The following is a 15,787-nucleotide window of genomic DNA, read 5'->3' as shown; positions in this document are numbered from 1 at the left end:
AGTGGGAACTTTGAAGTGGACTTTAAATCTTACATGGAAAACCCCCTTGGCTTTTTGTTAGAGATAAAGGATATTAATATGTAAATGAAGTAAGATCTTAAAAACAAAAGCAGATGGAAGTATTTGGATCAGCTAACAGTCTCTCCCTACTCCTGATTTACAGTGCTGTCCACCCATTCTTGAGTTGACAGAGAATTAAACTGGCATGAAATTGGCTGACCCCATGGCCAATCTGTATAGTGTCAGATTCAGCCGGCACGGCACAGCGAAGGCACCGCTCAGCTTCGCCTAAGTCGATTTCACCGCCCAGGCGCGAGCAGAGAAAAAGGGGAAGTGAAACCGCAAGCGGACGCTTTGCTGATTGGCAACAGGTGGCGGCGCTTAACTCAAAACCGCAAGCGGATACTCTGTATCAGCGCGGTTTCCCTCGGGCGCTGCAAACAAAGGAAAGCGCAGAAGCTCGGAAGCGAAGCGAACAATATTGTCAACGAACAATAGAGAACTCCTGGCTTTGCACACAAACAGGCAAATGCAACAAAGGCAACAACAGCACAACCCATAGACTGCAATCAGAAAAACAAAAGCACCAGACTGAATCTGCCATTTGGGCAAGGGGGGGGGATTACTGCGGGTAATCAGTAACCAAGCAACGTGGCAAAGTGCGGGGATGGGGTAGCTATAAAATACGTGGTAAGATGTGCCAAGCCAACCCTGGCTTTGTCTGTACTTACTTACGTTATGCTTGAGTAAACCTCTTGTTGAACACACGTGTCACAAGAGTTTCTCTGAGACTAACAGGGTAAACCTTACATATAGTATTTTGTCTCTCTTGCCTCTGTGCTCAAGTTACCTGACATTCCTCCAAGGTAATGGCACCTAACAAATTTTATACTCTTTGAAGCTGCCCCTGGAGATGGTCAGAATCACAGGGGAAATACCAGTTTAACAGTGGTACAGCTAAGGCTGGCTAAGGCTGTTGCACTCATGGGCTGGGGACACGATGAAGGAAAATGGCAGAAAATTGTCACAGGGCATGTTTATGTCATGGTTAGGTGAAAACAGGGAAAGGCCCTTGTCACAATGAAAATTAACACATAAATGCTATACAAACACATAAAAATAACTAAAGTAGAATTGTTAGAAGAAGAAGAAATTCATTACAGATATAAACCAAGATTAGTACGTTAACGAAATCATAGTACTGATCACAAAGCCCATACTTACAGTCTGTACTACTGTTTTTTGGAACCACAGAGAAATTGGAAGCCAAAGGGTTACGGACAATATCTTCCCACTGAATAGTATCTGCATAGCACAGAAATCTGTTCTGGCCAACATATACTCCTCCATTTAAGATTTCTGTATCAAAAAGAAGGAGGGAAGGAAAACATATATTAAAGCCTTTTGGTGAAAGAAAAGTAAAATGACATGATTTTGTAAAAAATCAGCAGAAAGCACGGAAAAGTCCTTAACAATTTACAAGAAGTAATTCACCTAAGGAATCAAGTCTTCATAGAACTAAACATGCTCCAACGGCTTTTTCCTCCTCCTCCTCCTCCTCCTTCTTTTTCCAGTACTCTGATTAAGGCAGCATTACCTGGTTCAATTCCCCACTATACAGTTATTAGAAGACCAGATCCACCTCCAAGAACTGAACCTGGGGTCCTTATGGAGAAGCATCAAAGCTTGAGATGATGTCAAACAAGAAGACACATTTTGGACAATAATTTGATCTAACCAAGCAGTATAGAACACAGGTGGTGTGATGTGGAAGAAAGCCACCTCTTAAGCACAGAATCAGTGGAATGGAATGTGACAACAGTGCATTCAGTGGTTTCATCTCTCACCTACTGTGAGAGTGCCAGATTTATATGTGGAATACCACATCTCCTTCAACTATACCTGAGGCTTAAGAGCAAAAGGTAAATATCTCAGTTAAGGATTGCATCATCAGACAACACGCATTATCTTGAATTAACCAGTAAAAATCCCTTTTATAAACTGTTGGATTAGAATTGGAGGACTTCTGTTAAAGTCACAAAATTCCTCCAAGGAAAGTGTGACAAAGCTAAAACCTAAACAGACAAGAAGGCCCCATCAAGCTTGGAGGGACTTATTTTTAAATGAGCATACCTACAGTTGTGCTGCATATATCAAATAGTAATGAAGCAAAAATGCACATTTCTAAGCTGACGAACTGGAAGCAAATGCCTACCCCATAAATACACAAAGCAACTACATGTTCCCTTTCTCCCAAGTGTTTCTTCAAGAGGGATTTACTTTCTAGATGGCTTCTCAACCGGTCTGAGACTATAGGGATGAATACATGAAAACAAACTCAATTTTGCTATGCATAAACAAAATGATGTGCCCAAACATTATAATTATAAACCAGGAATATTAAGAATTTTTTTAAAAATCATTTTTGAATGCTTACTGAAAAAGCTCTTAATTATTAATCCAATTCCCCACAAACCAGTGTTATTTACCCATCGCTATATCTAACTAAAGTTGGCTCCTACACGATAGAATTACTATTAATAAGACACAGTTTCTGTCGGGTTACATGTAATAGAATTATATTTTGCTTCAGTGGTTCTACAGTCTTTTGAGAAGGAAGTAGGACTGTAGCTAGAGCTGCAGTTTGTTGATCCCATCTATTGCAGCCTCTTGGCTTTGCCTATCCTTAATCATCCTGGGCTGCATCAGCTCCAGGGGATCCCAGTCGCCACTGTGAATAGCACATAGCACAGAACTCTCTCAGGTTCAAGCCTTGACATCTCCATTTTTAAAATGGCTGGTGATAGATGGGGGAAAAGGCTAGATGGCAGGCGCCTGCAACCTTCATAAATGATTGGAAAGAACTGTTTTGGACTTTGCATGAGTGCAGCTCCTCTGTGCTACCCATTAAAACAGCTCAACTTTGCTTTGAGGGGGGAGGAAGACAGTGCTGCTGCTTAAAGTAGCAGCTTCTTTTCTTTTTTATTTTTAATGTACAGCGGAAGCGGCAGGTTCTAGCACTTGATCTGGAGTCTTTCTTCCAAAATATTTTCAAAACAGGCTTTTATTGTTCAACTGCAAAGGAGCAGAAATATGCACACTTTTTTTTCTATACTGGTTAGGAAGTTGTGCTGTACTCCTTCAAGATTTTAACTTTCTAGAGACAAAAGATTTTTTTTAAAAAAAGAAAACTGTAATTTACAGATAATGTGATGGGGCAGGTTAATATCTAAATGCCTGTAATTTTGAGTCAGATGTTCATCCCTAATTTGAAGCAATACTTTGTCCCTCTGCATTAGAAAAGTAACTTTTTCACTCATTGAATAATCTAAATCAGATCCTTCAATAAAGTACAGACTGAAATGTTATTTAAGTAGCCTTTTCAGAAAGCCAAAATGGCAAATGGATTTCAGTTCAACACCTTGAATGCAGCCCAGAGCAAAAAAACCCCCCAAGCAATAATGGAAGAGAACCCTATGATGCGCATATGAAAGGCACATAAACACTCATATGGGTGGCGCTTTGATCTAGGAGAGATCTTTCAAAAAGAAACCTGCTGCTAACAATTCATTTCCAAGGAAGCTAATTATTTCCAAGCCTGTTCCAACTCGAGCAAAGAGGAATTCACCCATCACTTGCTTTGATATTAGAGCTGTATCGTGAGAAGCGGCTCTGAGGATACTACGCAGCAAGAAGCATCTCTTGCCAGCAAACGGCCACAGGGAATTTCGGCAGGACTACTTATTAAAGAAAACAGTTCTGAAAACACTGGCCTACCACTGGAATTAAGTGTAGGAAATTTAATAGTGAAATTCACATTCCCATTTGCTGCCCTTTAGCACTCTCTGATGCCATCAGTAATTCCTACATCTTCAAATTTTAAAAAATGTAGCTGTGGTAGCTCTTTCTAGCAGACTTAATGAAGCCTTCTAGCACCGTAAAGCCTGTCTACCTGTGGGCAGGTACAGCATCTGCACAGCAGTTAGCAGATAACACAGCCTTATATTACCAAATAGTGAGGTGTCCGTGCCCTTTGGTAGCCATCTGCTGCTGGCTTCCCCTCCCCACCAAGTATGAAGAAATAAACCAACACATTCTCTTTTATTTCAGGAACCTGTGTTTAGCAGAAAAAGCAAAGGTAAGAAGGTAAGCAAGGGTAGGGCCCAAAAAGACTAAGGTGGAAGGAAAAAACAAAAAAAAGGTTATCACATATCACACTGACTACCAGAGTAGTTGGCATAGGTTTGGTCCTGTTGCAGACAGATATTCCTACACCCTAGATGTAATTGTCCATTAATTCACTGATTTCTTTAGTCCTGATTGACTATACTGTGTTTATAACAAGCTATGCCTGAATCCAATTGTGTAAATCCCCAAATAATTATTGTCAACCTGTATCAATGGCACCATGAGAACAGGAACTACAAACTAGGCTGTTTCTTCATTCACATTGATGGAACTCTACACAAAGTTCCAAATAGATGCACATATCAAGAAGTGATATAGCACCCACTGAGAGGGACAACATCTACCACTGCAACACTGGAATTTTAGGACTAACAAATTAAGTCAATGTGAAGATGGTCAGTCGCCTTTTGGAGATAGGACAGGCTCCTCTGTTAAAAGTTGGCCCAGTTTATGTAGAAAAGAGTGTGTTCTATTTGCAAGTTGTTAGCATGTTCTATTTCTATTTAGGACACTTTGATAGATGGCCAGAGCATGTAGCATTGTGCTAGTAGGAGAGTGCCTGAGTCAATTTGTGGCCTGCAGCTGAAATCAGCAGGATCACTACAGTATCTATGAATGGTTGGGGAGATATGGCATATACACAGAAACAGATGATAGTTTGCTGCTGCCAGTGCACCTTTAAGCCAATAAACTCAAGTTCCTAAAGCATGAAGCCTTGATTTTTACAGGCACACACCAAATAAGAAAAAAAAGGTTACAGAAAAAATAGAGCAGCTGCTGCCTACTTTTTGATTATTGCTATAACAGTCCTCAGTCTGGAAGCACCCTTTAATTCAGATTACCTGATATCTTTTTCTAGACTTCCAGCAGCAGATAAGTTTCAGAACATGCCTATGTTCCTGCCACAAGATTATGTAGCCAAGTTTATATTTATTTTAACTGATGTGTTTTTAACAATCTCTAATGTAGCCATTGGAGACGCAGTGGCGCAGCGGCTTAATGGCGCTGAAAGTTGCCGGCCAGAAATAGTTGACACTTCAGCGGTTCGAGCCCAGCTCTATGCAGCAGAGCGAGCTCCTGCTTCCTCCCCAGCTCCTGCCAACCCAGCAGCTCAAAAACTTACGTGAGTAGATAAATGGGTACTCTCACCCCGGTGGGAGGAAAAAGGCTGGCAGCGCTTGCATGGGAGATGGGACCAAGTTGCCGGTAACGCAGAAGCCGCGCACACCCGAAAAAGGCGGGAAGCAATGGAAACCCCGCCTCCTGCGCTCGCCATCTGGGCTCTGCTCTAGGAAGGAGGCAATGTCAAACCACTTCCGAAACACCTTGCCTTGAAAACTGCAGGGACTCATCCAGGCAGTCGCCGCAGAATCGGTAATGATTGAGTGCGGATTAAAAAAAAAAAAAAAAGTAGCCATTAAATGTGCAGTTTTGCAGTATCTATTCTAACAAGTGTTATGTAGTTTAAATAGAGAAAGAGATAAATACATTGGAATAAATGCTTTATTTGATTATTTGCCTGAAAACTTTGCATTCAAAATACTCTTTTGATCTCAGACCCACCAGATGACAACTTGGTTAAAGATACAGGAAGACTCCCACTTATTTGCATAGAAAATCTATGTCTGGGAAAGAATCTCTGTGATCACAAGAGCATAGAAGATTTTGAAGGAATTAAAGCTATATTAATAAGACTTGGCTATTTGTTACTTCCAAAATCATTGAAATCCTTGAATTTCCTATAATATTTTCCTTGATGACTTCCTCTATTCCAGTTTCCCTCAGCACAACCAAAACTGTTATTTAATTGCCTACCCCCTGTCATACTGTTTGGTAGGTAATATTGTGATCTTAACCTGGAGTGTTTCCCATCTGCTGTGGCAGACCTCAATTCATCTCATCTCTTCAAAGATATGCGAGTTTGAATCTACAGGGTGCTCTGTAGATGTCACTGATCACTGATTACCACGTTTTGTTATGGCAAATGCTGCATGACAGTTTTCACACTACTGCTTATTTTCTTTCTAATCCATTCTTTATGTCACAGCTCAACATATTTTGTCTTCCCTGTTTGCAGACCTTCCTATGTTTGTGATATGAGATGGCATGCTAGCAGAAGCAATTGTTTTCAAAGTATCTTAACAGTTAGTTCCTTTTTTTTTAAAAGCAATACACAGACACAGTGCTGCATAAATTATGTTACTATTCTGTCTTTCCATATTAAGGGAAATAAAATTGTTATGACCTTCTCACTTCCTGTAAAGCAAGAGGACAACAATGATCCAATGCAACACTGGGGGCGGAAGATTTATGTGCTTTGCAAGAAACATTGACTATCCATAATTAAAAATAAAATGGTGTATTAAATGAACTCTTGGTCTAATCTAGCAGGGTTCTTAAATTCTTACATTTAGTAAACCAAGTGAAATCTGTGATGCTTCAGATAATAATAATCTTTCTATATCCATACATCGGTATGTACTGACGTTGCCAAGTTAGTGTGGAATTCATGGGAATGGCCAGTTCTTGCTTAAGGCTTCATATTGTCTAACTTCTCTTGAAATAGTGTTTTGATGAAGCACAGCACAACACTTAAAGTACACCTACAGATTGACACTTTGGAGAAAAGCATTTCGGGAGAACTGGGTAACAGCACTAAAATCTACCTTTGGCTCATCCTTCCATAGAAAGATTAATACTCTTTTATTGTCTTGAGTTGCAACAGTTGCACCCTACACTGAACAGGAATTTAAATTAAATATGAAATAATAACATCCCTATCTCTATTGCCTTCTAAGTAGAGAGAACATCTGCTTGTTGATTAGGATAATTAATTAACTAACTATAAAATGTGCTTGTTTTAACACAACAATAGGGGTCAGACAGATAAAATTGAACTTTGAGAAAGGCAACATTGTAAAAAAATTGTTAGCAGAGTACATTCAGGAAAACTCTTGACACTAAACAGCATTTAACACATATACGGTTCAGAGAGTTTCTGTGCATAGCGGTTACCAAAATTATAACATACTAAAATATTTTTTTAAAAAGAAATTAAAAGCCCAGCATATTTGCTAGATAAGTCCTTCACAGATTAAACTTCAGGAAATCTGATGTTTATGCAGTTTTCTTACTTATTCTCCAACTTCTGCAGTTCTACATTTTGAGAACCTAATTAGCTGACAGCTTGCTCCAGAATACTAATAATAGAATGGCTAATTTGCTGAGCCAAATCACCCATTATATTCTGCATCAAAAATATTATAATTAGGCTTGAAAAGCTATTGATATACTCCCAGATAGGTACGCATAGAACTGAAGTTTGGAACTAACAGTAATGGCAGCTGAGGTATCCCCAAACTGACAAGCTGGAACTAGAATAAAATAATTGTTAAAAAATTAGGGAAATCATGCAGCCATCTATCAAAAAAGGAAAGCGTGTCCAAAAATCCCTCTATCATCTACTGTAATTCTTTCAATTACAGTATTTACAAGTATTTTTACCATTTTTTCAACCCAACATTTCTATGAACTTTCTTTCTTCAGTAAAGGAAAAGACATAGGAGCCTGAATGAAGAATTATATAACCTGTCTGCAAACCCACTGAGATAACTCCCTGGGGGAATGTTAAAGTCCAACAGTGATGTTCTGTTGTTTATTCTATCTTTATTTCTTGTTGCTTCCTTAAATGGAAATCAGACAGATCCACAGAGTATCTTAACACCCCACTCTCCTTGCAATGGAAATTCAAATTTACTAGTTTCCATTTTATGTTGTTTTCTGGCTCATGTGTATGGATGATGGTGATGGTGATGGTGATGGTGATGGTGATGATGATGATGATTTCAGTAATGTTTATGCTAAACATAATAAACAGAAGGCTTTCACGGCCGGAATACGATGGCTGGTGTGGGTCTTCTGGGCTGTGTGGCCGTGTTCTGGAAGTTTTGTTTCCTAACATTTCGCCAGCATCTGTGACCAGCATCTTCAGAGAGCAGGAGCACAGAGAGAACCGCTCCTGTCTGTGCTCCTGCTCTCTGAAGATGCCGGTCACAGATGCTGGCGAAACGTTAGGAAACAAAACTTCCAGAACACGGCCACACAGCCCGGAAGACCCACACCAGCCATAATAAACAGAATCAAACTGGAAACAGAACCCTTCCTAAAATGAAGATGAAGATACTTCTGGAAATGGAGGTGTAATGTGATCATTGGTTTCATCCACTCCTCCTTCTGATGAGTGCCCAGTGGACTGACCATTGATGGTAAAATGAATAATACAGCAAAAATGAAATTGACCAAATCAGAAATTGTAGTGTATCAAAAAACAGCAGTACAGATCCAAAAGGGGATCCAAAAGGAGAGGGATGCATGCTGTACCTATCGGTGCATTCTGGAATCTCTGTTGCCTTCATAGATTGTAGTTTACATAAAAAAGCTATTCTTCATTCTCAAACATTCAATAGTGATGTAGACATGTTACTCTGGCAAACTCCACAGTCCCATTTTGTCAGAATAATGTTACAACATAATGGACATTTTGGATTAAAAACAAAACAAAACAGCATAAGTTTTGATAGCTGTTAGTCCCCATAAATGTATTCTTCCCCTTGCCAAAATATTCCAGTGGGCTTCAGAACAATCAAGGTATTTAGGTTTCTTACTTTACTCAAACTATTATTGTGATTAACTGTTCCAGAATGATGGTTAGAAAATGGGCTACTTTCTGTCTATGATGTCAAAAAAAATGAACACATCAGCCAGATAATTATTATTTAAACACAAATAACCCTAGGAAAAGCTAATGAGATACAATCTTATACAAATAATTAAAGTAGACTAGCGTTCATTTTGTTTACAAAATTAGAATTTTTACTAATTGCCTTCCAATTGACTGATTCATCTCTTCATGAAAGTTGAAAACCAGTTTACTTAAAGGATTTATACATCTATAAGTGATAAACATGCAGTTATCATGTCCCTGTAACTATTCTCATGCCTTAGCTATGATTAATCAACTTTCCCTGAACATCACTTAGGTGCAATGAACTGATCTAACATGGAAAAATGATGAATGACTGTGAAAGCGCAATCATAACTTCAATATGCACTCTTGTGATAGCTATAATTTTATCACAAATACTGCAGGTCCTGTCATACAAATTGACAGAATGAATCCCTCCTTGTTTCATTTTGGCAGGTGCATTCAATCCAAGAAAAACCTTGCTGGATCCTCATATTTTCTGTCAGCATCGAGGCCTTTTGCAGAACTTGGACTGAGAGGCCTAAACTTTCATACAGACAGTGGTTCCAACTGGAGGATGTTCCCCTCCCCTCCAAAAAACAGATCTCCCAGGAACTCAGGGAAAAAAACTCCTGCCAATAATTCCATTGCCTGCTCTGCGCTGCTGCATTGTGCTGCTCTGCACTGCTCATACCAAACTGGGATCAATCAATATCAGACCTGAACCATCTGGTTAGCAACTCTTAAAGCAGCTGCACCTTTCCTTGGGATTGCATGGCTGTGCTCCACAGCTGCTGCAGGATCCCAAGAAAAGGTGTGTTTGATTTAAAGAGCTGCCAACAGGTGCTGCCCATGTGCCCTCCTGTACTCAAATGCATCTTTTTCCCTTCCAATCCAAAGCACTGTACAACCCTAAAAATAAGTTGAGGTAAGTATATAACCAAAATGAAAGATGCCCACAACTGATCACTAATATCTTATTGTAGATACATCTTTTTTTTCCCTTATGCACTAGAACATGAAGCAATAACTCTGCAACATAAGGCACATAAATTCAACATGTGAATCAGAATATTGCATCAGTTAACTCCAGTTCTGATCAGGAGAACACCATCTGATTGGTCTACTGCCAATTTTTGAAAGTATAAGGCTAATGTTAATAGAAAATATAATACCAGGCAAAAAGCATAAATGCCATTCATAGAGGCATTGCCCTCCAAATGTCCACTTCTAGCCATCTGTTAAAGACAATAAAATTTCATTGTTGGTGAAAATGTAAGCCATTTCTAATAAAGACAGATAGGCTCATAGGACTGTAAAAGCTCCTCTGGATGTAAAAATGCAGATGCCTTCGTTAGGCAAGGCTTTGAAACCCCAATTTTGCAACTCCATACAAATGATCTATTTGGATTCACGTTATGGAAGTAACCTTGATTGAGATAATATGTTCTTTGCTCCAGCACCTTTCTCCACTATTGCCTTTCCTGCCTTGCCAACATCTCAAGTGGGATGAATGTTCTCTTGAAAGAAAGGAAATAAATCTATCCAAGTGCCAGGACCTGACATTAAAAAACAATGAAGAAATAGTAACTTTAGAAAAAATACTTCGGATGTTTCTTCTAAAAACTCTCTGACTTACAACATCACAAAAATGGTGCTTAATCAGTCCAGTTTTCTCTTTTGAGTCTAAATGAAATTATTTTCATGTAATAATTGTACAGAAAGTTCCTTATCTAGTATGCTATTATGGACTGAGGAACCTCTAGATTTTGTTGAACTAGGTTACCAGGATTTCTCCCCACTGACCATGCTGGTTAGGTGTGCCAGATTCAGCAGTATCTGAAGGCTCATAGTTTCCAATCCCTAGTTTAAAGAGAAGCTACACTGAACAAACACTACAGGGTTAGACCTTAAATGGCAACTATTCAATTTAAATTTAAATTAATAAACAAATGCTCAAAGTGGTAAAATTGTCATAAAATTGTAAGGAAGTATTATATTTTGTTGGCATGTGACATCTCTTCCTTCTTTTGCTATAATATCACTCTGTGTGTGTGTGTGTGTATACACACACACACACACACACACACACACAAGAACAGGCACTAAGCAGCAGATCCATAGAAGCAGGGGTCTACCACACTAGACAGGACTCAAGGTGCAGATTGTGCAAAGAGGCCTCAGAGACAGTCCAACACATAGTGGCAGGGTGTAAGATGCAGGCAGGAATGGCACACACTGAACGGCACAACCAAGTAGCTAGCCTTGTGTACAGGAACATCTGCACAGTGTATGGGCTAGACCCCAAGTCCAGATGGGAGATTCCACAGAAGATCGTGGAGAATAACAGAGATAAGTGTTGAGCAGAGTGCAGCAGTACTCCTGTTGTGCAGAGTGCAGCAATACTTCCAGGAAAGTGTGTGCCCAGGAAAAATACACGAGGGATTTCCAAAATGCAATGTCCATTTCTTGTTCCCCAAAGAAATCCAGTCAGAAAATATATACTAACTGGTGTTTATTGATGAAAATGCAAAACTCCATAAAATGCAAATATCATACAAAATATAGGAAAAACACATCTTCTCATGTACTTTAGCATCCAAGACTTATTAACAACACAAACTTAACAAAGTCTCTAGCTAAAAACTCTCAGAGAAGAGGTACACTACTTGGTTATTAGTTACAACTACATAACCCATAAAAATGACTACATGGTGGATGAAACTATACTGAAACTCTACTGAGAGGCTTGGCATATGAGCCTCCCATTATATTGCCACTATGTGCCCCCCCACTGGGTAACTAGCATACACATGCCAATAGGTGGCAGTAAATAGCAGTATACGTGCTAACACACAAGTCATATGATCTCTCTCTAGACACAACATTTCGGTGGAGATAACGAGCTGAATCCTTTCCCATGAGAAAATCCTAACAATAAGGTCCTGTGGGACTTCCAGATCCAGACAGGCAGGCAGGTACTGGCCAGTCAACCAGACATCGTGGTAGTAGACAAAGACCAGAAGACAGCAGTAGTGATAGATGTAGCAGTGCCAAGTGACAGCAACATCAGGAAGAAGTATGAGAAGCTGGAGAAGTACCAAGGCCTGAAGGAGGAAATAGAGAGGATGTGGAAAGTAAAGGCCAAAGTGGTCCCAGTGGTGGTAGGAGCACTCGGGGCTGTGACTCCAAAGCTGGGAGAATGGCTCCAACAGATCCCAGGAGCAACATCAGAGCACTCTGTCCAGAAGAGTGCAGTGCTGGGAACAGCTAAGATACTGCATAGAACCCTCAAACTCCCAGGCCTCTGGTAGAGGACCCAAGATTGAGGAAGACACATACCACCCATAGGGGTGAGAAGGGATTTTTTTTTTTAATCAATGCCAATTAAAGTTAACCATGCATCCGGGAAAATGGACATCTGTTTCCCAACAGGTAAGCTTCTATATAAGTTAGAATGAAAGATAAGTACAAGATTGGTATTATGGCTTTGACAGACTAATTTTAAGCAGTCATTTCCAAGTAGCAAACACTTAGTAATAGCTCTGACTTTTCTTACCTCCACCCAAAAGAAAATATAGGATACCCTAATTAGAAAAGAATCACTGAAGACAATCTTGCATTTAAACTAAGACTGGGTAATAGGCTGCATGAACAGTCAATCCATAGCATCATGGTAAAACAAGCAGCACACAGAAACATCCTATTATACTACAGAGCAACTGAACAAAAGGTAAGACATTAAGCCAAGGGACAGATACAGTAGAACGTTCAGAAGCACCATGATAAAGGAACAAATCTCTTGAATGATTTCATAAAGACTTCTTGGTATAGAACATACAGTGCCTAGCTCACTATGGACACATTTACACCATAGTTTTGATTTTAACTCTAAAAAGGCTGGAAACAGATGAGAGAGCTTTGGAGCATTTTATAGAAGCTCACATCAGGAACAAGTTCAATCAAGAGAAGAATATTTCAGTTTCCTCCCTAGCATTCACTTTAGCATATTATGTTGGTCCTTTCTCATGTGGCCTTACAAAACATTGGGCTATTTTGAAGTCCACACTGATTCCCATTTCTCCACTAGAAGCCAGCAGATGTTTATGAACAGCACTTTAGAAATAATTAAAATGATTTAAAAGCAGCCGTGTGTGTGTGTGTGTGTGTGCACGTGTGCGCGCGCGCACACACACACACATACACACGGTTGCAGGGACCACTTTCATTGCTTTCAGAATTGCCTTTGATTATCAGATATTTGATGGGAAATAGCTATGCATGTTAGGGTGAGATGATTACTCCAATTTTGCTCCTTCGTAGTTCCAAAGGTTTGCTTGTCCAAAAGATTACATCTTCTGGGATTCTAATTTCATTAATATAACAGTACTTTACTGCTCTCATTCTTCTTTAATTTCTTTTTTTCCTCGAGAAGTCAAAAGGACTCTATTGCTCAGCTATATATCAAAAGCATATGCTATTTTATTTTATACTTCTATCCATTTAAATTGTACACAAAAGTGTATGTGAGCTTTCAGTTTCCCGGGAATTCTTCCTCAGCCTTGATGTTATAAAAACACAGGCAGTGTATTGTGGGACCATGGATTTTTTTAAAAAATGGGTCACATGGCTTCAAATCCCATCAAGTCAAATCTTTATTATGGTCATAGACCAGCATACGGAGGTGAGATACTATATGGCTACAGTTGCTTTTTAAAACTAGACCTAATTTTCTCCAAATATTCTTGATTCTATGTCTTCCATACTTTAAGGGATGCTCTAAGACACATTTTTTCTTCTAGCTTCTCAAATTCAAATTTCTCCTCCATTTTTTCTCCTTTCCTAGTTATCAGCGTGTGTGTGTTTGTGTGTATGAATGATTACAACTAGACTGCTTCTTTGCAATGCTGTTTTCTCATGGCTCTTTGTGTTATTTTGCATAGGTAATATTATTCTGTTGTGTGGCACTGTATTGTATTGTATTGTATTGTATTGTATTGTATTGTATTGTATTGTATTGTATTGTATTGTATTGTATTGGTATATTACATCAATAATACGGTGCTTTATCTTACCAGTGTACTGATTTTTGTCAGTGCAGTGTAATACAGAATAAGAAAAAGATGCAAATGTTTTGAAGGGCCTGAGAGGTAGTTGTAAACTATGCAAATGAGAGCTGTTACAAGCTATGCATATACAGTGATTTCTAAGAATTTGGAAATTAAAATGCAAGAAGAATAGAGAAGAATTCTCATTGCGTTGGTTCCACTTCAGAAACAATACAGTATAATTTAGACTTCCAAGCTCTAGAGAGAAGTATGAATTAGTAGAATTTTGGAAGTTCTCCAAATGCATAGTTCCAAAGTAAACAATGCCTATAGGGCAAAAAACAAAAACAAAACCCTCCTTAAACAAAATGTATTCAAAGCCAAAATGCAGAAGCTTTCCTTTCTTATGTGAATATGTTCAACTATGCTACAAAAGAAGAAAAAGGAGGAGGAGAATCTAACAAAATATAAGGCAAACTGTCAATGGTCACTAGAACTATCTACATGTAGTCTTCACTTAGCGACCATTCGTTCAGTGACTGTTTGAAGTTACGACAGTGCTAAACGAATGGTAGTTATGACCGGTCCTCGAAGATATGACTGTTGCAGCCTCCCCACAGTCACATGATCAAAATTTGGGCGCTTGGCAACTGGCCATATTTGCAACCACAGTGTGCACTTCAACTTCCCCCATCTGTCTATCACCCCCCCATCTCTGCCCTTTTGGCCACCCTATATTCTGCCACCTACCCCTGCTGTCCCCAGGCCTGGCACAGTGAGGTCTTGCACAGCCACCACCTTCACCCAGGGATGCCATCTGCACTGCCACTCTGCATTCTCTGCCGGCTTTGTCCTGCTGCCTCCTTCCCAGCTGGGCCTGGCGAGCTCCCTTTGGCAGACAAGGCTCCGTCGCGCACGTCCCAGCATTGTGCCCTCACCCAGTGCCTGGATCCTGGACCAGCGGCAGGAGGAAGAAAATGGCGAAGGTCAGCTGAGGCGGTGGGGGGGCAGCAGGGGTAGGTGGCAGTGAAGTGCAGGGCAGCCAAAAGGGCAGAGATGGGGGGGAGATAGGTGAGTGTGGGAGTTGAAGCGAAGACAAGCATGTCAGGGCAGGAGAATCGCAACCAAGACTACTGGAACTGCTGCTGCTAAGTGGCACAGTCAAGTGATGTGTTGCCTAACGATTACTTTGCTTAGTGATGAAAATTAGGGTCATTAAGCAAGGACTACCTGTATAGAAGCAACATTACTGTTGTGAATAAAAAGTAACAAAGTTATGAAATAAATTGTTCCAGAATGAGTCTTTTCAGATAATATATATATATTACAAGAGGAAGATTTATACAGCTAATGTCCATTTCCATTCAGAAAGATTGTGTGCTAAAAAAGACTCATTTTAAAATCATGTCTGCAATATTCAAGTTTGGATACGTTTGGGACAGAGATACAAGAAAGGAGGTTTTTGAACTTGACAGCAACCCATTGCTAGTCAGGGATCTGAGAAAGGCTAATACAAGACAATCACCATAGAACCTAATGTCAGTGGATATAATGGTATGTGGGAATGACCTTGGGAGACAGGGCCCAGAGACGCTGCCTAGGGAATGGTCACATAAGAGGCAGCATAGCCTGCAGCTGGATAGTGGGTGGGGCAAGAGGCTCAGAAGAGACCCTTCCTAAGTTTTTGCTGTGTAAAGAAGACAGCGGGAGAATTGTACTTTCAGACTTGCAAGATTCTGTTAATGTAGCCTTACAATAAAGTAGAATTAGCTCATCTGGTTGTGTTTCCTGTCTAGTCTACCTGGTA

General features: G+C 39.8%; 1 protein-coding gene across 5 annotated transcripts in view; it reads right to left on the bottom strand.

The window, feature by feature from the left end:
• Nucleotides 1-15,787, bottom strand: part of ERBB4 (erb-b2 receptor tyrosine kinase 4) — a 904,250-nt gene that overhangs the window by 304,256 nt on the left and 584,207 nt on the right. For all 5 annotated transcript variants that reach the window (XR_015795175.1, XM_088135586.1, XM_088135588.1 and 2 more), the window contains exon 4: nt 1,225-1,359. Coding sequence is in view for 4 of the 5 variants with exons in the window: in XM_088135586.1 (XP_087991712.1) it covers nt 1,225-1,359 (135 nt within the window). In the remaining variant the exon portion in view is untranslated. The remainder of the gene's footprint in view (nt 1-1,224; nt 1,360-15,787) is intronic.

The sequence above is a fragment of the Python bivittatus genome, unplaced genomic scaffold (genome assembly GCF_059951505.1).
Source record: "Python bivittatus isolate LINGU-HERP-01145 unplaced genomic scaffold, Pbiv_v1 ctg000200_np1212, whole genome shotgun sequence".
NCBI classification, from domain to species: Eukaryota; Metazoa; Chordata; class Lepidosauria; order Squamata; family Pythonidae; genus Python; species Python bivittatus.
The sequence above is the reverse complement of the archived record's forward strand: the minus strand, read 5'-3'. Positions and strand labels throughout refer to the sequence as shown.